The sequence below is a fragment of the Polychytrium aggregatum genome (genome assembly GCF_025602895.1).
Source record: "Polychytrium aggregatum strain JEL109 chromosome Unknown BJ171scaffold_6, whole genome shotgun sequence".
Lineage (NCBI taxonomy): Eukaryota > Fungi > Chytridiomycota > Chytridiomycetes > Polychytriales > Polychytrium > Polychytrium aggregatum.
In genome coordinates, this window is record NW_026516208.1 from 1063250 (window position 1) to 1087175 (window position 23926).

General features: G+C 59.2%; 6 protein-coding genes across 6 annotated transcripts; 3 read left to right on the plus strand and 3 right to left on the minus strand.

The window, feature by feature from the left end:
- Positions 1 to 148: 148 nt before the first annotated feature.
- On the minus strand, positions 149 to 5825 carry BJ171DRAFT_636543 (uncharacterized protein; the record flags this gene model as incomplete). The annotated part of the gene is made up of 11 exons (XM_053115718.1): positions 149 to 1360; positions 1739 to 1964; positions 2142 to 2329; positions 2526 to 2688; positions 2818 to 3000; positions 3304 to 3499; positions 3668 to 3777; positions 3874 to 3965; positions 4202 to 4297; positions 4367 to 4730; positions 4867 to 5825. Coding segments are annotated over 11 exons (3543 nt in total), but the record flags the coding sequence as incomplete, so codon positions are not given.
- A 1034-nt stretch (positions 5826 to 6859) lies between these two features.
- Positions 6860 to 13534, plus strand: BJ171DRAFT_565749 (uncharacterized protein). The gene is made up of 5 exons (XM_053113368.1): positions 6860 to 10160; positions 10472 to 10697; positions 10898 to 11138; positions 11249 to 11428; positions 11598 to 13534. Exons 1-5 carry the CDS (start codon positions 7151 to 7153, stop codon positions 13281 to 13283), a joined length of 5343 nt encoding a protein of 1780 aa, XP_052970115.1. The 5' UTR covers positions 6860 to 7150; the 3' UTR covers positions 13284 to 13534.
- A 1010-nt stretch (positions 13535 to 14544) lies between these two features.
- Positions 14545 to 17640, plus strand: BJ171DRAFT_492435 (uncharacterized protein). The gene is made up of 3 exons (XM_053109821.1): positions 14545 to 14723; positions 14834 to 15379; positions 15925 to 17640. The coding sequence occupies exons 2-3, from the start codon at positions 14896 to 14898 to the stop codon at positions 17238 to 17240; spliced, it is 1800 nt and encodes a 599-aa protein (XP_052970116.1). The 5' UTR covers positions 14545 to 14723; positions 14834 to 14895; the 3' UTR covers positions 17241 to 17640.
- Positions 17641 to 18091: 451 nt separating this feature from the next.
- On the minus strand, positions 18092 to 19613 carry BJ171DRAFT_492439 (dolichol-phosphate mannosyltransferase-like protein). The gene is made up of 3 exons (XM_053109822.1): positions 19364 to 19613; positions 19051 to 19150; positions 18092 to 18784 (listed from the first exon to the last, which is right to left on the minus strand). Exons 1-3 carry the CDS (start codon positions 19543 to 19545, stop codon positions 18263 to 18265), a joined length of 804 nt encoding a protein of 267 aa, XP_052970117.1. The 5' UTR covers positions 19546 to 19613; the 3' UTR covers positions 18092 to 18262.
- Positions 19614 to 20259: 646 nt separating this feature from the next.
- BJ171DRAFT_472312 (Endoribonuclease L-PSP/chorismate mutase-like protein) lies at positions 20260 to 20920 on the plus strand (the record flags this gene model as incomplete). The annotated part of the gene is made up of 2 exons (XM_053108651.1): positions 20260 to 20511; positions 20774 to 20920. 2 exons carry the CDS (start codon positions 20260 to 20262, stop codon positions 20918 to 20920), a joined length of 399 nt encoding a protein of 132 aa, XP_052970118.1.
- A 147-nt stretch (positions 20921 to 21067) lies between these two features.
- On the minus strand, positions 21068 to 23569 carry BJ171DRAFT_472313 (uncharacterized protein; the record flags this gene model as incomplete). Its single annotated transcript, XM_053108652.1, has 4 exons — positions 21068 to 21637; positions 21671 to 21686; positions 21796 to 23118; positions 23541 to 23569. 4 exons carry the CDS (start codon positions 23567 to 23569, stop codon positions 21068 to 21070), a joined length of 1938 nt encoding a protein of 645 aa, XP_052970119.1.
- Positions 23570 to 23926: the final 357 nt, after the last annotated feature.

Consider the following 23926-nt stretch of genomic DNA (forward strand, 5'->3'; position numbering starts at 1 on the left):
AGAAGCACGGCGACGGCCGCCCATCCAAAGAGCGGACCATCCGACCGACCCAATCATGCAAGACCAAGGCTGTTTCGCCGAGGTCAATGGTGGCGAGCCGGCGAATATATCACTGCCCTAAGCAACTGCATGGCATGCAGCGATGGCTCCAGGCCTCAGGACATCACAATCGCGGTTCATGAGCGAGCTCTGTTCCAACAGCGCGAGCGTCACAGCAGAGCGAACAGACGGCGCCATGAAACTGAACAACACCAAACAAGCACCATGCCAGGTCGGGCAATGTGGCATGCAGCGTTGGGACGTACTGATCCCAAATGCAATTCGGGGTCGACGCCTGGTGCACCAGCAGCGGGCTCGTTTCCTGAACCCCCGACATGCACTCCCGTCCCGTCGCTCAGCGCTTGCCGACCTTCTTCTTGGCCTTGTCTTTGTCCTGCATGGCCATATCGTCTCCGCCAGCCTCGGCAATCAGCTCTGCCGCCCGTTGTGCCTCGAGGGCCAGCTTGCGAGCCATCGCATCCTCCATCTCCTTGATGATCCGCTGGCGATAGCTGTCCCTGCGCTTGACATCGAGGTCTCTGTAGTAGTCGACCTCCTTCTGCTTCTCGTCCACTTTGTCGATCTGCAGCTGTTTCCACCGGGCCCGGTACTCCTTGCCCTCGGCTCGCTGCCGACGGACTTCGTCGTGTATCTTCTCAAAGGCGCTCCACTTCTGCTGCCGCGCCTGCTCCCGCTGCTCCAAATCCTCGGGCGTGAGAACGTGCACCGGGGTTGCTGTTGCTGGCAGCGTTGACAGTCCTGTCCATCCGCTCTCGGCTGTTATCAGTCGTCCGACGCCCAGAGTTCCGGCTGTTCCGATGGACTCGTCGGCGGTTTCCTCGGTGAAGGACTGAATGGTCAGCGGACGACCGGTCGGCGTCGACTTTGTCGTCGTGGACTTGTTGGACTTGAAGACGCTCATGCCCCGGCTCAGGGTCTCGGTCGATTTGAGATAGGATTCGCGGGCCTCGCGGGCCTTGGCGGCTCGTCCGGGCTGGGCAGCTTCCCACGAGTCCTTGATGGCTTTGTACCGGTCCTCCTTCTCGGTATCCTTGACGACAACGAGCGAGCCTGGATCGGCGGTGATCAGCCGCAGCTTCCAGGCCGGCTCATTGGTCTGCGGTTTGTCCTCGACCACTGTTGTGGTCGCAGCCGTTGCGCTGGCCGGGGTGGTGGACTTTTTCTTCTTGGCGCTGGCAACTTTGGCCCCCCGAGACGGCGGCCGGTTAGCATCTCCTGGTACGGTCGAGGCCACCGATACAAATTTGGTAAACTCCATCTGCTCGACGCTGCCCTGCACAATGTACTTTGGCTTTTTGGACTGCGTGGGGGTGTTCCGATCAAGGGAGATACGCCGTTGCGCATGCATTGGGCGTGGTTGGTGACGGCAGGATGATGAAGGTGAGGATGCGTGACGGTGAGCCGAGGAGGAATATGCGCGGAGGAATATGCGCCGATGCACCAGTAGACTCCACTGGTTCATGCGGGGGCAGTCGCCTGGGTCCATCACTCCTCAACTGCTTGTGTCCTGCTCGTGGTTCCCTCCTCGGCACTCTTGGGCAGCTCATGGGATTCACACACACAGGTGATCATGTCTACAAGCACATGTCGCCCGCTCCATCTGAACTAAACCCAATACTGACAACTCCCCTTGCTCTCCATCAAGACCCCACCATCATCCTCCCTCCCCGCAGCTCACCTGAGACGAAGCTGAGCCCGGGGCTGACTTGGATTCTTTCGAGGCCGAGTCCGGAGGCCCCTGGACCATATTGATCGCATAGACGGTCGTGATGCCTCGTCCCTTGGACGACTGGATCTCGACGTCGTTCTCAAAGATCTGAAGTTTGATCCACACCAGCGGAAAGGCGAATGTGAGCTGCATAGAGACGCAGTTCTCAGGGCAGTCCTTGACCTTGACGACAAACCTGGGTGTCGCACCGAGTCAGAGCAAGAACGAGGCCGTGGTCTGTCGATGAGTGTCGCTGCAGCCTGGAGCATCGGGACCTTGTCGCATCGATACCCCGCTGTTCCTCAACAATCGACCAAATCGCCCTCACCGTCATCACGCTCACGAAAGTCCCCGAGCTGCTTGTACTCCTCACCGGAACAGAATATTGTGCTTGTTTGGCACGTAAATGTCATCGAAATCCTGGATGCTTGGCTTGGTAAAGATCTCGAGCGGCTTCTCGGGTGAGAACAGCGTGTTGGGTTCAAACACGAGCCGCAGCTTCCACTTTCCGGCCGGGCGTGCTACAGGCGTGCGGCAATCAGCCAGAAGTGTGTATCCGGACTAAAGTTGCGGACATGGTGAAGGGTACGCAGAGTGTTAAAGAGCACGCACCGAGATCGCCTCTGGGTCGGCTCGCAGTCACAGAGACACCTCGTCCCCTCCTCAGTTGCCCATGGCTGTCGTCGACTATAGTAGCGGGGGGGGGCACAAGAACACCACATCAAAGTGCGGTGATGCAGGCGAGTCGGACGGGCACCTTGTTTGGTGTGTAGATTCTTGGGTGCAGGTTGTAGAAAATTTCTGGAATCAGCTTCCCGGTGTCATTGTCAAACATGCGCAGGGATGTGAGGGATTGTATCGAGTCTGGAGTGTAGATGTTGGCCGCCAGATAGGTTGGTTCGTTGAAGTGCAGTGCTTGTCTAGATATTGAAAGCAGACGATAAATCAGTACCGCAAGCCCGGTAAGTCGGCGGGTGGACTGTGATACGCCGTAGTCTCGCCGAGGACAGTCAGAGATCGGAAGTGGCAGCGCAGCTGATGTGGCTTACTTGAAGAGCAGGAACCACGATCCCACACCCTGCGCCGCGAACTGATCATCGACATCCTTGACCGACAGATTCAGCCGCTCCGTGAGGTACTTTGCTTCGTCTTCCAGAGAAAAGTCCTCTCGCGACAGGAACGATATGAAGAAGGTGGTCGGGCAGTCGACAACAAAGCGGTATGCAGTTATGCTGGAGATGTGGAGACGCTGGTAAGCGTGTGATCCATAAGACTCGGCGGTGCTGCTGTGTGCACGAGGTCCGTGGATGCAGGGCATGCTCAGACGCCCGCAAGCAAACGGGCCGCCTCCCCATGACCAGTGTGCGGACATGCCCAGATGAGTCAGGCTCGCTCAATGCTCTCGAACATCACGGCTTCATCGGTCACAGGCAGTCTTTGGCTCAATGCCGTCAATGCCGCTGTGCCCGTCTACCTTACTGCCTCTGAGACAACTCGGCACACTCAAGACTACCTCGCCGTCCTGGCAAACCTACTCTGCTGGCAGTCGAACATATGTCGCCAAGCAGGCGTTTGTAGACAGTCTCACGGTTGGCTTCTTTCTGTCCGATAGCTTCCAGTCATACTGCTCGAGGGTGATGCTCGATCCCGACGGCATGCTCTCGTTCTTGATCTTGCCGTACGTCGAGATGCACATGTACACCGCGGCTTCTCGGCTGGGATCCGGAAGATCTGCAGAGACATGAAGAACGCATGGGCCAGGATGTGTGGTTGGCGAGTAGGCCGCGCCCGATTAGGAGTGGACAACAGTACCGATGATGGGACCACAAGGCGTTGCAATGTTGGGAAGATGGCGGCGAGCGATTGGGGAGTGAAGAGATAAGCAAGTGATTGGATTACATAGTATTGGAGGGATGCGCAGGTTTTCGTTGGCCTTGCTTGCATCGGGGATCGAGTGCCAGGTCCGGACACACTTGAAAGTCGCTTGGTTGTGGTAGATGGTCACGCATCTGGAGCCGGTATAAGAGGCAGGACAGAGATGCTGGTCAGCTTCCGCTGTTGAGGCGTGCGCCGGAACAGATCGGGGGTGTTTGCAGCCTGCATACCGAAATATCCTTATAAAGTCTGTGCCGGTCATCCAGCAATCGTTGTTGTCAGACCAGCCGCTTTCTTCCTCGTTGCCGGGCTTGCTCTTGAGCTCCATAGTTCTCCCGCGCAGTCTCGGGCATCTGGATGCTCAAGGCCATGGCGAAGAGTGGCAGTGTGCGGCAGTAGAGTACAGCGGCGGCGCAGGCGTTGTAAGTCGGAGAGAGGGGGACGGACGACAAGCCTCGAGCCTGCCGAGACCAAGGCATATTGGTATGCAGCGACACCTTACCCGCAAGAAAAGTAGCCTCGCACTCGCACAATCTTGGTGGACTGCAGGAGATCGACCGATTCTTTCCCAGTGACGGCGATCGGTGTGGTCTCGCGCAGCTCCATGACCCGAAAACTAAACGCGATTGTGTTGATGTCGATTTTGTCGGTGGGCTCCTGGAAGAATCGGCGCAGTCGATTTCAGTGCATGTGCGAAGCCTTGACGACTGCTATGCATGTCACACCACGGATGCAGGTTTGATCCAGCATCCACAGCTCACGCACCTCGCCGTCTCGATAGGCCATGATGACCGAATAGGGAACTTGGCGCGGCGTGTTGGCTCTTGCATTGGCCGAGGCGATGGCGCTCCGATCGGCGGCCTTCTCCTTCTGTGCCGCGGGTTGCATCGCAGTGGCTCCGGCGCCAGGCTTGCCGGCGGTCGAGACGGGACCGTTGCCCTGCATCGATTTTGTGTTCAGGTTCAGGAGCGAAGTCCAGAACCCGGCAGACTTTTGCTGGCTGACAAGGCGCTCCGGAATCCATCCCTTGAGGGTGTAGAAGATGTCAAAGTCGCCGCACTCGGGCTCACCGTCGATCTCTTTGTAGCTGGAGCAGAGACAAGAGGCAGCCGCTCCGATTCAGTCGCTCCGATTCAGTCGCTCTGATTCAGTCTCGTGAGCGTTGAACCCCTCTCGGCACCGGGACTCATGCTCCCACCAACACCGGCGCGTTTCCCACGAACCTGAGAGCGGCCACCTTGACGACCGCCTTCGAGAGCAGCAGCGGCCACAGCTCGTTCACCGCTGGACTCGACATCAGAAGCGGGCGGCCATCCGAGTCCAGCGGAATTCGATCATCGACCGTGATCTTGCGCCACGAGCCCAGCCAGAAGAGCTTGACGATGTACTTGCCCGATGCGTTATACACCGGGAGGCCGTCTTTGCCCTTGGGGAAGATCTGTTCCCAGGGCGCGAACTCATCCGGGAGCGAGGCGGCCTTGAAGGACTTGCTCTGGTCGAAGAGGTAGTGGATGGTGGCCACCATCTGCCGCATCAGCTCGGAGGACATCAGATGCCGGTTTGCCTGGAATAGCTTGCTGGTTCCGGAAAGGTTCTCCTGCTCGGGCGAGAACTCGGTGGGCAAGGCTTCGTCTTCGGGCGGCAGCGCCTCTTCGGTCGAGACGACGGGCGAGGGCTGCAACGGCGATGTGATCGAGTCGGAGCGGTTGGCAACGAGGGTGCTCTGCGGGTCCGAGTTGGTGGTGGAAAGATCGGTCGGGTTGGGCGCCCCCTCTTCGAGTGCCTCGGGACCATCGCCTTCGAGGGCCTCCACGCCGCTGTCCTGCGACGACGGCTGCTCAGAGTCGGTCGGCATCGAGCCATCTTCGCGTGCTGTTCGCTCGCGAGCGCTGGCGATCCTCTGGGGACGGACCTGGCTGATGCCACTCAGACCATTGCTGCCCTGGCTGTTTGGCGTCATGGACATGAATATGTCCTCGAGCATGGCGGTGGGCTGGATGGCGATGGGCGCAAGGCCGTCGCCGATGAACTCGATCGGCCGCTTGTAAGAATCCAAGAGTGGGCGCAGACTCCGGGGCAGGCAGAGCAGGCCCTCAGGGTCTTCAAAGACGTGTTTGGTACTCCACTTTTCCGAGTTTACCTCGCTATCGGACCACTCTGGCCAGATCACGACGGGCGGCTCGACTTCCTCGACGGCGCCACCGGCATTGGCCGCGGCCGCTCCCTGCGGCTGGGTTGTCTGGCCAGCGGGGGGATTGACGGACGGCGCCCGTTTCTTGCTGCCGGATTTCTCAAGGCGGTCCTTGGAGTTGGAGCCGGCCTTTTTCATGACGGAGACTCAGGCCCAAGTATCTGAGGGAGGGAGGGGAGGAGGAGCGGGCGAGTGCTGATGGAGGTTGATTGCGAACGATGATGGACAAAATTGCGGCGATTGATCGGCGGATGAGACTGGGATGTGCGTGCGATTGGAGGCGGCAGGAGTACTGCTGGCCTTTGCGAGCCGATTGGCAAAAGTTCGCGCCAGATTCCGATATTGATTCCCGGCTCTGCGCGCACCAGGCGGCGACTTTCCCACATTGAAACGGGGCACCTCAGCCATGGATGCCTTGCGGATTGTGTAGATTGAATAATGCCGATCGATTTGACCCTGCCGCGTGAATGGACGGGGATACTGTGAAGCGCATCGAATGACATGATAGGACATGGTGAGCAAGATAGAGTGTGATATGGTGTGTGATATGATAGGACATGGTGTGAATGATAGGACATGGTGTGATATGATAGGACATGGTGTGATATGGCATGGCCTGCAATTCGATATGACCAGCCACGGCATGCCACCCGCCCGCTGGCGCAGTGCTTGTTCGCACTGAATTGTATTCCATAGCATTCCATAGCACTCCATAGCACCGAAGTGCACCCCACTCCATTGGCAATCCTCGGCGCCCGCGTCCGTCCTGGCTTCGTACTGTGTTTGCAAACAAATCCCTGCCATCCCGCGGCTGCTCTGTCTTTGATCTCGCAACGACGACAACGACGACGACAACGAACAACAACAGCAACGATAGCAAGCATCCGCAACAAGCATCCGCAACAAGCATCCGCAACAAGCATCCGCAACAAGCGTCCGCGGCAAATATCGCCATTCCGCTGCAGCGCATCTCCCCGACAAGTCCTCTTCGGCTCCAGCGCCCCGTCCTGTGTCCTTATCCTCGGCGCTTTCGGTCCTTTGGCCGTTCGTCGCAGCCAAGGTCCTTGCTCATTCTGCCCGGACCCGGCCCAGTGCCATCTCGCTGCCCCGTTGGCCATATTTTGTTTTTTCGCCCCCCCCCGGCCCTCTTCGTCACCGAGTCTCTCCCTCCTTTCCGCACACCCCCCGGGCTTGCTCGCTCGGCTCGTCGTCCGCTCATTCGGTTCTTTCCAGGCTTGTGTCGATAGACGTTTGTTCCTGTCTCTGCCTTCCGTCCCTGCATTCTTGCGCTTTGCCCTTCTCCGTCTCTGCTCTCCATGATTGCTCTTCCCTCAGACCAGCCACGGGACTCCCTGTCGATCGAGCCGTCTTACAGCCGGGTCGCCGTCTTGGTGATTCCCGACCTGGTGACCGCCCATATCTATGAGCATCTCCAGGCCTTCTTGGCCTTGGTCCCCGGCGCCTCGGAGCTGGCGGTCTTGCTGGCGGCCTTTGCTGTCTTTCTCAAGCGATACAGCAGCCAGAGCACCCTCTCGATCGGCACCATCTTCCGCGACAAGTTCCAGTCCGACCCTGCCAAGCGGCAGTCTCCCTTTGACTTGCTGCTACAGGTCAATCCCTCCGACACCCTCACCGACCTCTCGCTCGAAACCCAAAAGGCCATCGATGCCGCCGAAGACTCGCTCAAGTACCAGACCGCCTTTGTCAACCACACCCCAACCCAGGTGATGCTGTGGCTCGAGGACCCCGACGAGACCGTCACCAACGGCGTCCCTGGCATCCCTCCGATCTCGATCGCCTTTCCGCCTTGCGAGATCTTGCTCCAGGTCAATCCTGCTGCCGGCCGCGCCATCGTGCTCTACGACATGTGGCTCTACAAGGAAACCACCGTCTCGCGCATGATGGCCCACTTCCGCAACGTTCTCGACCACTGCCTGCGATTTCCGGTCGATACCCTCCTGGCACGCATCCCCATGCTCTCCGACGAGGAGCACCAGCAGCAGATTATCGAATGGAACACCCGTTCCATCGACCCGTCTCTGCCCCTGAACAAGTGTCTGCACACCCTCTTTGAGGAGACGGCTCGACAATATGCCCAGGAGACTGCCCTGGTCGATCCCCGGGGAATCCGCACCAGCTACGCTGGCCTCAACCAGGCATCCAACCGGCTGGCTCGGTATCTGCGACAGCTTGGCGTCCGGCCGGGCGGCGCCGTCATCGTCTCGGTTCCACGTTCGGCCAACTTTGTGGGTGCCATCCTGGCCGTCCTCAAGGCCGGGGCCTCGTACATCCCCGTCGACGATGGCCAGCTCCGCACCTCGCTGGACTACTTGCGGCTGCTCACCAAGGACGCCTCGCCAGCCGCCGTCATTGCCGACCCAGCCACCTCTCGGCTGTGGCTATCCTTGAACCTGGGCTGCCCCTTGGTTACCATTGAATCGCTTGCCTCGTCTCTGTGGCAAGAGTTCGACGACAGCAACCTGAACCTCACGCTGCCGTCCTCTGGTCGTGCCTACGAGGTGTATTCCTCCTATGGCGACGTCAAGGCCTCGTCCATCACGCACGCCAACATCGGCAACATGGCCTTCTGGCATCGTTCGCTCACCTCGCTGACGCGCAGCGACCGTGTGGCCTTTCTCAACTCGGTCTCCTCGAGCCTGAGCGTCAGCGCCATCTGGTGCACCATCCTGTTTGGTGCCACCCTCGTCTGCTTTGACGAGGCCTCCAAAATCTCGGTCGACAGCATCATCGGGATGTGTGTGCGCGAAAAGGTCACCATCATGCACATCTCCACGCCGCTCTGGCGCAATTACAGCCACGGCGACTGGTCCAAGACCAGCCTCCGGTTTACTCTCGTCAATGGCGATCTCCTCAAGATCGGCCCCTCCAAGCGATTCTCGGGCCGCCTCGTCAACACCTTTGGCCCGAGCGAGGTTTCGGTCTTTTCGCTTTACCACGTCGTTGGACCCGAGGAGGAGCGACCTCCGCTCGGCCGGCCGATCACCAACACCGCGGCCTTCATCCTCGACGACGATCTCGAGCCGGTGCCGATCGGGGCCCCGGGTGAGCTCTATCTCAGTGGCATGAACGTTGGCCTGGGCTACCGCAACCGACCTTCGCTCACTGCAGCGCGGTTCATTCGCAATCCATTCACCGTCGTGGGCAGTGCACAGATGTTCCGCACGGGCATCATTGCCAGCTACAGCTCGCTCGGCGAGATCCAATACATCGAGAACAGCAAGCGGCGCTCCACAAGCAGCCACCTCCGCATCAAACCCGAGGAGATTTCCAGCTGCATCAAGGCCCTCCCCGGCGTCCAGGACTGCCTGGTTCAATTCGAGCGACTGCGGGGACTCGGCCACGAGTTGTGTGCCTATGTGGCTATCCCCGACAACCAGTTTGGTGAAGAGCGTGTGCGCCAGTACCTGTCGCAACGGCTCCCGAGCTTCAAGATCCCTGCCAAGATCTTCTGCTCGCTTGAGATCCCGTATGCGATCCGCGACCGTGCCGACCCGATCGAAGTGCCCTCCGATTCGGACTCTGCCGGCCCGTCGCCACTGCAAATCACCAGCAACCCGGGTTTGCTTGCCGGCGGCGACCGTCGAGTGCCTGGCCAGGAGGCCACAGAGCCCTTCCGCCGCACCTCGTCGCTGGAGCACTTTGTCGGTCGTGGCGGCGATCGCTCCTCGGGTCCCGGCATCTCACGCAACCTGCACCAGGCCCAGGAGCCTCGAGCGGCCGAACAGCGCGAGCGGCTCTCGTTGCAGAGCAACTCCACAGTGTCGTCATCTTCGCCTTCATTCTCGGGAATCTTTTCGGCTCCCCGGAAGCGAGTGGTCTCGGAGCCATCGTTTGGAAGCCTCCTCCAGCCGGCTTACGATTCATCGGATCCGCAGCGCTCGTACCCATGCTCCCGATCCCAATCGGAGCTGGCCGCCTGGCAGATTCAGCACAAGCATGCTTCCGTCGGCAACTTCCCCGTTGCGATCGAGGTTGAGGGCAAGCTGGACGAGCGTGCCCTTGCCCTGAGCATCGATCTGATCAGCCGCCGGCACTTGATCCTTCGCACCCTGTATGGACTCCAAGCCAATGGTGCGACATCTGTGAGTCAGCGGGTGCAGAATGATGGCGTCATTCCGCTGGATCACCTCACACTGCCTTCCAGTGCCGCATTCGAAGATCTGTCAGCCAACGAGACCGTGGGCCCCAGAATGTGGCAGCCGTTTGACCTCGAGCGCGAGTTCCCGATCCGATTGAGCGTAATCGAGTTTGAGGGCAATGCAACACAGCGGCTCTTGTTGATTGTGACCCATCGGGTGGTTACAGGTTCGTCGTCGGCGATGTTTTGTCCGAAGAGATGCGCAGAGACGATGATGTTCAGGGCGTTTGGTGGCTGAGCGAATCGGAGCTGTGTTTTCGCCTTGTTGGGAAGTGTCGTCGTTGTGTTTGCTAACCAGAGCTGTTATTCAATTGGCCACTGGCGATTCCTTGGTGAATACTCCCCTTGACCAATGGGTCGTTGTCCATGCAACCGGCAATCTCCGACACCACTCGACACCACCCGACACCACTCGACACTTCACGACACGCAACACTCGACTCATCCGCGATGCGTATACTCCCAACCCAACGCCCAGACAAATGGTCGGTTCGTCTGCTGATGGAGGAGCTCTTTGAGTGCTACATCGAAGTCTCCAAGAACCCCGCCTTCTCTCCGCCCTCACCCGAGTGCCAATACATCGATATGGCTGTCTGGGAGCAGCAGTTCCTGGAGACCCCCGAGGCCCACAAGCAGCTGTCGTTTTGGCACGATCGACTCAAGAATATTCACAGTCGCATGGATATCCCGACGGACTTTGCTCGGTATGTGTCTCCCCCCCCCCACTGATTCGTCGGCCTCTCTGTTAGCAAAGCTCTGCAGGCCGCTGTGGCGAGCCAAGAACTCGCACTGGTGGTGAAGCGGCGGGGAGGGGGAAGGCTTTCTGTCCCCTGACAGCCTTGCTCGCTCACACCTCTGCCCTGCCTCGCGCAATTTGAACGCTACCCTCGCCTGCAACCCGTAGACCCGCGAAGCCCTCGTACAAGACCGCCACGCACTGGTTCGAGCTCGAGTACACCTTGGTCGAGTCCGTGCGTGCCTTCTCGCGCGACTGGAACGTCAGCGTCGAGCAGATCTGCTTCACGGCGATCTGCTGTCTCCTGCATCTATGGACGGGCGGTCGTTCGGACGTCGTGGTGACGCGCGAAGTGACGAACCGCCGCATTCTCAAATTCTCCGGGGCCATAGGACGCTTTGCAAACTATGTGAGTTGAGGCGACCCGAGCTACCGCAGAGGCACGAGGGTCAGGTCTTGGACAGAGGACTTGACAGTGACAGAGTACAGAGTTCGGAGTGCTGAGTCGTTCCGCTGCAGGTTCTCGACGTCGTCAACTTCAACAGCCAGTCGACCTTCAACAGCGTCCTGGATTTCGTTCGCAATCTATACCTCGAAGATGCGGTTCACCAGGAAGTGCCTCTTCCTGCGACTCTGGACCATATCCGCAAAAACGGGAACGCCGAGCCGCCTGTCCCGCAGATTCTGTTTACTTACATCGTAAGTACAGCCGTGGCTGCTCTCGATTGCACGCCTCTGCTCAGTTTGCAAATGCGGCTGTAGTAGGCACATCTGTGGTGACCATGGCGACACGTCCTTGCATGTGACTGACTGCCGCTGCCTCTGTTCTTGTTTTTTTGGCTCGGGGTTTCCTCCCCTTCCTCATCAGAACTCTCGTCGATACGAAGCCCAGCGCATTGGTGGCAGTGGTGGTGTATCCGAGCTCGGTATTCGCCGCCTGCCGATCCGCGAAACAGTCGAGTCCATGTTTGACCTGGCATTCTTGTTCGAGAAGGGCCACGAAGGCAAGCTCATTGGCTCGATCGAGTACCAAGTCGAGCTCTGGGACGCCTCCACGATCCGCGATCTGGTGCAAGACTTGGCTCTGGTTCTGGAGACCACGGTGATGGAGCCGATTGTACGAGTCAACGCGCTGCCAATGTCGCTCGTCGACAGCCGCATCAGCGCTGGCGACAACGAAGAAAGCGGCGCCGCTGCGTCCACGGACGATCGACCCGGGCAGTTGGATTCAGAGATTAGCATCGGCATGGCCAGGCTCGGGCTGTCGAAGCGGGCAGCAGGCGTCTTTGCCGAGCCACACCGCAGCCGCTCCGTTCGGCATAGCACCGTCCCGTTGGGCTTGGCGCCAGCGCCGGCGGTGGTGGAAGAAGTCTCGCCAAAGTCCTCGAGCGGCCAAGCTGGAGAGCGCAACTCGACGGGATCGCTCAACATTGTCGATCAAGTGATGCGCATGTCCGTGTGGTCGTTGGGCGGATACGAGTCCGTGCCGGACGACTCGAGTTTGTTCCGAGGATCAAGCCGCCACGGGCGCGATTCGATGCGGTCGCTGAGGACCGACCGGTCGCAGTCGATCAATTCTATTTTCTCGATCCGGTCCGGTGGCCGACAGAGCTTCATTCCCCCCCGCACGCTTTCACGAGTCGGATCGGAAAGCGAAAGCGGGTCGAACAACTGGCGCAGCAGCGTCGGGAACACTGGCAGCTCGAGCGACGTTGGCGCGGCATACTCGAACTCGTCGACATGGCGCAAGGACAGCGCGGCGCCAACGATCCCCGACGCCTTGGAGCTGCTGGCCCTGCTGAAGCAGGCACTCGATGAAAGCGACCTGCGTCTGCAGGACGACTTTTGGGAGAGCGGCGGCGACCTGAGCTCGGCCCGCGAGCTTTGCGACGAGGTCAAGAAGCGGTACCGGGTCCGGCTGACGGTGGACGATCTCGCGACGATGGAAAGCTGCCGCGACATTGTCCAGTTCGTACAGGCGGCGATGAAGAAGCAAGGATTCAGCAGCCGGCCCAGGTCTGGCGAAGCCAAGACGGTATCGTCCTTTTCATCGGGCTCGTCGACTCCGTCGTCGGTGTCGCCGGCCACGCCGTCGTATCTCCGGGGCTCTGGCCTGATCTCGCCTACGATTGCCGAGGAGGCCACACGAGGTCGTGCGGGCGACCCGTCGGCAGTGCTGTTTTCCAGTGCCGATCTGGATCTGACGGGGGTGCAAGCCCAGACCGGCGACGGCCCGGCGGCGGATCGCTGGAGCATCAGCGCTACCGTCTCGGAGAAGACCGAGCAGTACACCAAGTACATGAGCCAAGCGCAGGAAGTCGGGGAGGAGGAATACAACAAGCTGACGATGCCGGTGCCTGGACATCCGGAGTGGCGCAAGGTGGATCGAAACGACGGGCTGATCTACTACTTCAACATCAAGACCCACGAGACAAGCTGGGAGCCGCCCGGCGGCAGCGCTGCCCCGAGCCAAAAGCCGGCCGGCGAGAGCCCCGATGCCGACCCGCGCTCTGGCGGCCTGTCTGCACTCCGGATGACCTTTGGAACCAAGTGAGCCCACCAGCCGGTCCTGGGGGACGGCGGGTTGCAGGGCCGGTGTGGCGCCTTTTGTTGGACTGGGCTGGACTGGAGCAGGATCTCTGCACCGTCAAGTTGTTTGCTTGTCGTTTGACATGCCAGGTGTATATTTCCGCTGTACGAATAGCGAGCTGTGCTGCAGCGTTTCCAGAATGAAATGGGACACTCCCGTTTTTAACCAGGACTGTGTTTTATATGGAACCTGAATACACCCACCCACTCATCGCATTCATGGCCAAGCAAGTATGTCCAAAGAGACCGAAGTGGTGATTGCCTTTGGGAATGCCTCCTGGAAACTGGGGGAGGGATCCCATGGCTTACCCGCTGGGCCTACGGAAGTTCGGCAGGCTGCAGGCCTCTGAAGCCAGGAAGGAACTGCCCCGTTTTTTGGATAGACTGTAATAGTGGGCTGTCCACACCAAGCTGATGCCAGGGCTGATATCGGGGGGGGGCGGTGGTGCGTCCGTCCAGCCAATCGATCCAGGGCCAGGGGTCGTTCTGGGCGTGACGCGTCCAGGGGCAGGTCACGGGACAGAGGGCGGATTTGGGGTGCGCAGTCGCAGCACAAGGCCAAGCGAGGCCGCGCCGAGAGAAGCCGAGAGAAGCCGAGAAGACACGACGAGACACAGCGAGAGAGGGCGAGAGAGCCTTTGGTGCGCAGCGGCGGCGCGTGACCTGTCCGGCTGATTCGACGCATTGCGCAGCACTGCTTGCGGCTGTGTGACGCGGGCTGACGGCGCTTGCGCAATGCGTCATGCTGTTTGGGCGGCCGTGGGTTGGGGTGCGTTGGGGGGTGTGGGAAGTCGACTGGCGAGGCGAGTGCGATGGTGCGAGCGGTCGATCGTCTGATGCAATGCGATGCAATGCGATGCAATGCGATGCGATGGTGGCGGGGTTTCTGTCGTTAGCGAGGATGTCGCTTGGGTGGATGTCGCTGGTACGATTCGCGGTATCAACTCGCTGCGAGCGATATCAACTCGTTCCGCCATTGACACACCAGCGATATTCGGTGACTTTCTATTGATACTTTCTATTGATACTCGTCACTGATACTCGTCACTGATACCAGTGATACTCGCCATTGATACCAGTGATACTCGCCACTGATACTCGCCATTGATACTCGCCCGGAGCGGGACAGCAGCCGCAGCCCATGTCCGTCTGGCGCCTTGCCATGCGTGGTCATCTGCCCGCACCGTCCTGCGACTGTCTTTGCCGTCGGTATCCGCTCGCCCTCCCACCCCGCATCTCTTCCCCGCATCTCTCTCCCGCATCTTGCTCCCCGTCTTCGATCACGTCCTCTTTCGCCTGTGCTCTTCCTCGTCCAGCATTGCTTCCTGTCGATCCGACTCGTGATCCCCCCCCCCTATCGACAACTGCAACCTCCTGTCCATAGTCTCCGTTGGTTGAACTTACGGTGTGTGTCCTCGTCCTTCAGCCTTCCTATTGCAGCTTGCGCCGACTCGCTTGCATGTCGCCTCTGCTCTGTCTTTCGTCGCTGACCCTCTCCATCCCCGACTCCTGCAGCCCATCTCCCCCCATCGCATCTTCGCTCTCGCCTCCACCACCGCCCCCCATCCCCACCGGCCATGCCACCCGTGATCCAACATGTAGCCAGCGCAAAGCACCATTCTGTTCACTCTGTCTCCTCTTCCCGCCCCATCGCGGATCCATCGCCTGGGCTGCAGCCCAATCTCCAGTCCTCGCGCAAGAAGCGTTCTGCCCAGGTTCTCTCCAGCGGCCTGGAGAGCGCCGTCGCCCACCTCAGCCTTGCCGAGCCGACCCCTGCCTGGCCTGACCGTGGCGATCATAACGGCCACGCATTGGCTCCACCCGCCGCACATGTCCCTGTCTCAAGCCCCGCCGATTCTCCAGAGCGGGGTGCTGTGCCTTCCAAAGAGTCTCCTCCCCACAAGCGCTATCGCCGCGACACATCGCCAAAGGCCGCCGTCTGGGTCTCGATCCCGAGCGCAACTAACCTGCGCCTGACCGACTCCAGGCCCGAGACCATTCAGGAGATGTGCTCTCACTTGGACAAGTGGATGAAGAAGCTCGAGAAGTGCCTCAAAGACGGTGGGTGTCGTTCATGTGCTGCGTGCGCGGGGTCATGGCGCCACGCGAGCGATGCGGATCGGCCCTGCTGGGGACTGCATTGGCTGGGACCTGTCGACCGGCTTTGATGCCTCGATGCCGCTGGCTCCTCCGCATGTCGGGTCGCCGCATTCCCCGCTCGTTCTTGCGATGTGAATCGTGGAGGCTATACTCTCCAGCCACGCTGCTGTTATCGACCACTCTAACTCCGTCGCAATCCTCTCTTCGTTCTCTCTGCCGCACATGCCGCCTCCTCCTCCGATACCCGACAACTGGTATGCCATCTTACCCTGCCTTAATGTCCATGCGGGTTTGTCCCTCTCCCCTCGATTTGATACGAACCCTGTGTCGCTCGGCTGTGTGTGTTGTGCCTGTTTTCTTTGGCGGTGTCGTCGCCCTCCTTGCCACAATGCACCCCTTACTGCCATCTCCATATCCACAACATCGCCTGTGCTCTGTCCCTCGCAACCGTGCGCTTGGATGGTGGCAATGTATGCCCAACAAACTGCCATTGCGTTCCGTGCCAGGCGACTGCCCGTCCGCTGTCCTGTTCCTCAGGGCTCTGACCGACGGCATCCTCGTCCAGGCTCCCCTGCTGCTTCCCTGTCTTTCGTCCCAGGTTATCGAGGAGATTCAGGACTCGTGGGACCACTCCACCCTGGTATACTGGCGCAACAGACCTCTCAAGGTCTCGCAAATCAAAACGCTGCGGTCCTGGGTGGCCGACTGGATGCAGACACCCGGCTACCACTTCATGCAGCAGTCTGGCATCTCGCTGTTCCCTGCCGACCTTCAAGAATGGCTCTACCGAAGCGAGGCTGAGCGTCTCGATCGCTTCAATGACGAGTTCGATCTCACCCAGACGAGCAACGAGATCGAGTCGTGGATGGACATGGACCACCCGGCTCTGCTCCGCGACCACCTGCGCGCATATCCCACTCCGCCAGAAAGCTCATTCCCGGCCAACCAGTACTTCGACAACATCCAATACCCTCTTGGCTACGATTCGTGCTCCGATGGCGACCTGAGCAGCGGCAGCGGCAGCTGGTCGTTCGACCGCAACGCTTTCTCTGGCAGCTTTTGTCTGTCCGGCTCCAACGACTCCCTCAACAGCCCTTCCGCCGCCGCCGAACACTGTACCGACTCGTCCGTGAGCCAAAGCAGTCGCTCATTCTCCCAGGACTCGGACCGGACCCTGATAAACAACGACGGCGACGGCTACAGCGGAAACAATGCTGATACCGAAATCAATTCGCTGTGTTCCAAGTGGTCTCTCCTCTCAATCAGCGAGCCTCCGTCCGCAGATGCTCTGTTTCCGAGCCACACGCACTGCCCGGGCAGTCTTGAGTTCCGCAACGTCTTGCGCAAGGCTATCCACAAGCTGGAGCTGTCCTTCCCCATCGTCGATGTGGGTGCAACCAGCACAACCAACACTCTGTCCGGCACTGGCCAGGACTTTGTGTCTGATCCGCTCATTGCCTCCTTCACACTGACGGTCAGCAACTCGTCAATACGCACCCAAGCCAGCTTCCATGATTGCTTTCATTCCCTGTCTGGATTCAGTTCTGGATCGTTTGGTGACGACGACAAGCGACTGCCCAGCTACCGCGCCAGGCGGTGGCAAGACATCTGGAGATACCTGGACACCCCGCGGTCGGCGCTGGCCTCGGGCTCGCTCCAGCAAGCTCGCACCACCAAGAACCGTCCTGATGCGGGGTCGATCCTCCACGACCCGAAATCCGGACAAGACTGGGTCGTTTACGAACTGGATGTCAGCTTTATTGCCGACGGCAAGGCCATGGTGAACGGCTGGCTGAAGCGTCTGGAGTTGCTCGCCAGATAGCCAGCGATGGTCGAGACGGTCGAGATGGCCGGACGCCCTGCGCCAACGTCTGTGTTGGGCCATGGTGTCCCGCTTTCCAGCGTCCATAAGCATACTTTTTTTTGGCGGATAGATGGCTTCTTTCCCATCCTCATCCTCTTGCACTGTCCCTATTTTACTGGATTTGTGTCCTTCCTTCCTTCCCTCCTTCCCGTTCTCTGTCGGTCCTGTTCTCCTTTCTGCATGAAACCTGCTGGCTGGAAGACGGCAAACACACACAAAGCGGCTCCATGATGAAGGTGCCATGTGTTTGCACAAGTCGATCTTCCCCTCCCCGCCCTCGCCTCTTGAACCTTTTCCCTCCTGCATGTTGTTGCTTTCGGGAACACAGTCTTGAATACACCCCACCCGGTCGATATCCTGTGGCGACGATCACTGGCATTGATGTCGCGATGCCAGAGCGTGATGCATTCACTCGATCCTCTGCACAGCTCCCGTAGTTTCTCGAGTCGCTTGGTCTTGGACATCACGGCGGTGCTGGTGGAAGCTGCCCAAAGTACCGGATGAGCCCGAGTCTCCGTGGGTACGATGGATATCGATCCCCTTGGCCACGCTGGTTGGTCATGGCGGACGGGGCGCGTATTCGGGATCCAGAAAAGTCAACATCTGCCTGCAGAAATGGGCTTCTCGGCTCAGTTCGGCTTGGTTCGGCTTGGTTCGGTTCGGTTTCGGGTGAACGACGGCCACATTCACACCCGCTTCCCGCGATTTCTGCTTCCCTCTAAAGGTCTTTGCGCTCCGAGGTGGGACGCCGTGACGGATTCCCAATGACGGCTCGCTCGATCGTGCACCGTGGTGTTCACTGAAGCAAATGGGGTCGGTGAGGAGCGGATATGCTATTTCTCGAAGCATTTCTCGAAACAGCTGCACGGCACAGCGACAGCAACGGCAACGAGGAGATATTGGGTGTGCGTGCAGAGGCAGAGCGATCCGGGGTGGGCGGCGGCAATCAGCAGCGCCATCCTCGGTGACCTGCAGACACATCAAACATCGATAAAGAGCGACCACAGGCCTTTCAGGTACTGCACAATCTCATCGGCACCGAGCTTGCTCTCTCCAAAGACTCGGTCAACAAAGGTGATGGGCACCTCGCCGATCGTGAAGCCCATCTGGCGGGCGCGGACCATCATCTCCATCTGGAAAACGTAGCCCTTGGACTTTGTGGCCTTGATCAGCTTGTCGAGGACATCCTTGCGATAGACACGGAAGCTTCCCGTCAGGTCGCTGACTCCAGGGTCCAGCAGCACCGACGCAAGGTAGTTGGCGACACGGGACGTGAGCTTTCTTCGCAGATCCCAGCCGTGGACACCGCCTCCGGAGACATAGCGGGTTCCGGTGACAATATCGTAGTTGTGCTGCTGCTGGAGTCGGATAAACTCGGGGATGAACTTGGGGTGGTGGGACATGTCGGCGTCCATGATGATGACATGGGTTCCGGTCGAGTGCTGGATGCCGTGGGCGTAGGCAGTGCCGAGGCCGAGCTTGCCAGCACGAGGACGGAGAAGCTGTGCCATTCAAGAAGCGAAGGCGAGGATAGAGACAGAGGCAGAGACAGAGACAGAGACAGAGACAGAGGCAGAGACAGAGACAGAGACAGAGACAGAGACAGAGGCGGATCAGAAGCCGGCCAAGGATTGATATGGACAGGATGGCGATGCGGAATAGAAGCGGTTATGCAGAATAGAAGCGGATATGCAGAATAGGAGAGGCTATGCAGAGTAGAAGAATGGCTTGGCTCCACTCGGCTTGGCTCGGTTTGGCAGGTACTCACAATGCGGTCCTCGCCATAGGTGCTCTGGAGCTGGCGTGCAACTTCGATGGTGTTGTCGGGAGAATTGTCGTCAATGATGATGATTTCGTAGTCGAGCTTGCTGGAAGGTGGTGGTGGTGGGAGTGGGCAAGAGTTGGGTTGGCGGGTTGGATCAGCGACCGGATCCAAAGCACGCACTGGCAGCGAGCAAACAGAAGGAAGGGCCCCTGGCGGGTGCGAATTGCGCAAGACGAAAAACGCCAGAGGTTCTCTAGAGATGCTATGCCGAGCGGCAGGAGAGCCAGGGCTTGTGTGGGCTGCTGGCGACACTCACGCCTCCTCCATCGAGTTGACAATCAGCCAGGTGATGATGGGCAGGTTCTCCCGCTCGTTGTAGGTGGGGAGCAGGACGGAGTACTTGGAGGACATGTCGGCAGGGAGGATGGGCACGGAAACAGAGGTCGGGGCGGGGGCGGGGGCGGAAGCAGGTCTATCGGGCGTCCAGTGCTGCTGCATGCAGGCAGAGGCGGATTGCGGTGGACAGATGGCGACAGGGACGGGGTTGGCCGTGGGCCTGGGGAAAGACGAAAAGGGCGACAAGCCGAGCGAGAACAAACGAACGAACCAGCGCGCACTCGAACCAGGCTGCACTGCTGCGCAGGCGTGCGCAGCCCGTGCGACCGCGCCCCGCCGCGATATCGCGAACCCGAGTTCGAAACGCGCCGAGATCGATGGCGGTGGGATTTGCAGCGAGGTCGATGGCGAGATCAATGGCGAGGTCGATGGCGGCGGGAATTGCAGCGAGGTCGGTGCAGACGCCGTTGTCGCCGTCGGGAACAGACGGGCCGAGACTGCGCTGCTCGGCTGCGATTCGCTTCGGTCTCGCCGAGAGCCAGAGGCCGCTCTTCCCACGGGACTAACCCAAGGCTAATCCAGGCTGGCCCAGGCCAGGCGAGTCGCCGATTCGACCATGCCCGATCCCGGGTGTCGTTCGCCGCGCCGGCTCGGTCCATTCCGGCGCTGTCGGGTCCGCCGTCTCTGCCCGCGGGGTCGTCCACAAGCCGTCTCGCCGGGTCTTCTCGCTGTCGGTTTGTCGTCTTCTGTGCTTCCCTTTGCCTCTTCGCTCGCCCGCCCCGCCCGTCTGCGCATTTAAGCACAATGATCTTTGCCTCTCTCGCCTCGTCGTCTTTCCGCCGCTGTGCTCCATCTGCTCTGGCCCAGTTCCGCACCATGTCCTCCGCCCTGAAGCACATCCAGACCGAAAACGCCCCCAAGGCTATCGGCCCTTACTCCCAAGCCATCGTCGCCAACGGCCTGGTCTACACCGCCGGCCAGATCCCCTTCGATCCTGCCACCATGCAGATCGTCGGTGAGGGCGACATCAAGGCCCAGACCCGCCAGGCCATCAAGAACCTCTCGGCTGTCCTGACTGCTGCCAATGCCTCGCTTTCCAGCGTCGTCAAGACCACCGTCTTCCTCAAGGTGAGTCCCGCGGCGAAACATCCACTATCCACCCACCTATCCACCTATCCACTATCCACCCACCTATCCACCTATCCACTATCCACCCACCTATCCACTATCCACCTATCCATCCACTATCCATCCACCTATCCAACCGCGTCCCCAGCGACCTTCCTGATTGTCAACCGGCACGATCGCGCCAGCAATGCTCCGGTTGGATATCGCCGCCACGGTGTCATGTCGGTTCCTAATTCCTTGGGGCCTCCCTTGCCGTTTCCAGAACATGAACGACTTCAACGACATGAACTCGATCTACTCCGAGCTCTTTGGCGATGCCCGTCCTGCCCGCTCTGCCGTCGAGGTTGCTCGCCTTCCCCGCGACGTTCTTGTTGAGATCGAGTGTGTTGCCGTCGTCAGCAACCACTAATGGCCCAAGAAAAGACAAGCCAGGAATGCACCGTTCCGAGCCCACAAATACACGCATGTCTATTCAGCCATCCACACCACTCCCGATCCCCTGGCTTTCATCGTATGATGTCATGGCTTGATCCACAGCGTCTCATGTCCTCGGGTGCTATATATTCCGAAATCGATGGTGCTTTGGCCACAAACCAGCCATGTGCTGGAACTGCTGGTAGTCGACAGTTGGATCCTGGTACTTTTCACGCACGTACTTGTCCAGGCAGCTCTTCTTGAACCGGTCCCAGTGGACCCGTTCCATAAACGCCATGTACTTGGCCAGCCCATGCTTCTCGTCCAAATCAAACCACTCGGTCGCCGGAATATGGTTCGCCAAGAACACCTTTGCCGTGTACGCAAACAGATACCCAATCTCGACCCGAGCCATGGACCGGATTTCGACCTTGGAGTATATGTCCCCGAGGAAGCGTGAAACGACGGGGCCCTCGCCAAAGTACTCTCCAGGCCCCAGCTTGCCAATCACATACTTCTTGGTCACGCCCTGGTGCGTCAGCGTCTTGAGGATTTCGCATGTCCCCGAGATGATGAAGCCAAGCTCGCTCACAATCGACCCCTCGGCAACTACGAGCATCCGCGGCAGGTATTCGCGGACCACCAGGAGCGTTCCCAGTGTCGAGCAAATGTTCTCGCGCTCCTTGTACGGTATGGCGTTCATGAACGGAACCTGCAGGAGAAATCGTATCTTCTGCCGTCGTACCTCTTCGTGGATGGCGCTGTGAAAGCGAGACATGTGCATGGGACGGTTCAATGAGAGTAACAGGATGGGCTGCGAAAGACGTTCGTTCAGAGATTGTTGTTTGTGTCCATCTTGCCTGTTCTTACCGGATCGATCGCTTGTATGTGACGCTGTCCACAACCACAAGTTTACAGTCGGTGCGGCTGAGAACGGACGCCATGCGCTTCTGGTTCTTCAAGATAGCGAGCTCCCCAAAGCCCTCACCCGCCTTGACCGTGCCGATTCGTCGCTCCAGCTTCTTGATGATCCGAGTTCCTTCATAGTTGCTGGACTGGGATCGGCTTCCGTCCACCATTTGCGACAGCAGGTTGCTCGAATACGGAAGAAACTCGAGGTTTGGCTCCACATTCATTGTTGCCCGAAACGACTTTGTCCGAGCCAGCGCCAGAGTCTTGATGACATCCAGTTCGCCCTCTAGAACAACGTACCAGTGGTCTCCCTGGGCTCCTTCTTTGAAGATCAGTGTTCCTGGCGGACACTCCTGGTACCGGGCCATTGCTGCCAATAACAGCAGCTGCTTCTCCGGATAGTTTTGAAAGATTGGCACAGGTTTGAGCAGCCGGGCGATCGTGTGGATGTCGGTCGATGTGCGCTCAAATGGCGATCTCTGAAGCAAGTGGGTCAGGTGCTCGAGGTCGTCCGGACTCTTCCAAAGCCATTTGTGCTGCTCTTCAGCTTCTGTAGAAGAGTTGGGCCGATGGAGCACGACGCTGATGCGTTGCTGTGATGGCTTGGATGACTCGGATGTAGATGTCTTGTGGGCATCGAGTTGGAATCGGACGAGTTTGGTCCGGGTCGATCGCTGGCCGGTGTCTACGGGTTTGGTCGAGCTTGTTGGGTGCTCGATGGCGCTGGACGGACCTTGGCTGGCTTGTATTTGTGGAAGATGGACGGGATTGTGCAATGTCGGGATTGCAGGCGGGTAAGGCACGGCCTCGTCAACGTAGCCGGCAATCTTGGGAAGCATGAGCGAGGCTTGTCTCGGCCGCTTCGCAAGGTGGGTCGGGGGTGCCGCTGATGATACACCCAGCACAGGCAACACATCCGGAGACACTTGGTGGGTCTTGTCCGCCTGGTGGCCTCTGCTCGGCTTTGGATAGGCAATACTGTTTCTGCGCGAACGACTGGGTTTGTTGGCCTCGCCGCCCTTAGTCAGGCCCCATTGGACGCAGTCTTTGATGCTGCTCATGAACCGGGAGTGGATTTCCTCATTGAGAGGCTCGTAGCAGATTGTATCGCTGTCTTCCAGATGAATGCTGACGAATGGAGCCTGGCCCGTCTCCGAGGTCGATGGCCACAGCGTCTCTGCAAGCGCATTGACACGGTCAACATCGAGTTGAATTCGACACAGGGCGCTGTCGAGGTCTTCGGCGTCGTTTGGCCTTGTGTTTTCCAACCGACTAGTTCGTCTTGATAGAGGTTGGCAGCAAGGCTGCTCTTTCGGAAGGAGTACAAACTTGTCGGTGCTCATTGCGCTGGGTGGTGGTGGTGGTGGTGGTGGTGGTGGTGGTGGTGGGAACGAGTGTCGGGCACTGCTTTCTCTCTCAGCTTGGAGGCCAATGTCCCGTTCTGCTGTTACTTGGCGACGGCTGACGCCGTGAGGTACTCCGGCAGTGATGTATTTCAGCAGATCAATCGTTGGGCATCACACACTGCTCTGCCTTTGGCACGGACGAAATAAGTAAGTTTGCAAAACGATGGTGGATGTGCTTCGACAGAGAATTTCCGTGCATTTGCCACTCTGCTGCTTGGGCTTGCTTGGGCTTGCTTGTCCATTGCGCTGCATCAATATTCGCTGTACAAAGTGCGCTGGGGGAGGGGCCAGGCTCACAATGACTTGTCGTTACCCACAGTAGCCATGACAGAAAGCAGACATGGCTGCTTGCCGATATCAACATGGCCTTGGACACATCCCGAGCCTCGCGAGCTCCGTGAGCTCGTACACTGATCCGCTGAGCACAGACCCTTCCAATCTGGTCACTCGGAGCCCATCCTCAGGAGGGCAAAGACGTCGCTTTGTGGTCGCATCCGACCGAGTATCTCAGTCTGAATGGAGGGCAGATTCCCACAGAGTAACAATCGATACAGGCGCGATCGTATTCTGGGCTGGGTTGAGATCGCGGCTTTACACCGACGAGATGAGTGTGCGTATGTGGGTGCCCTCAAAGAGTGAGCAGATCAGGAATGAAGGCCATTATTGCAGTTTATTAGGGGCGC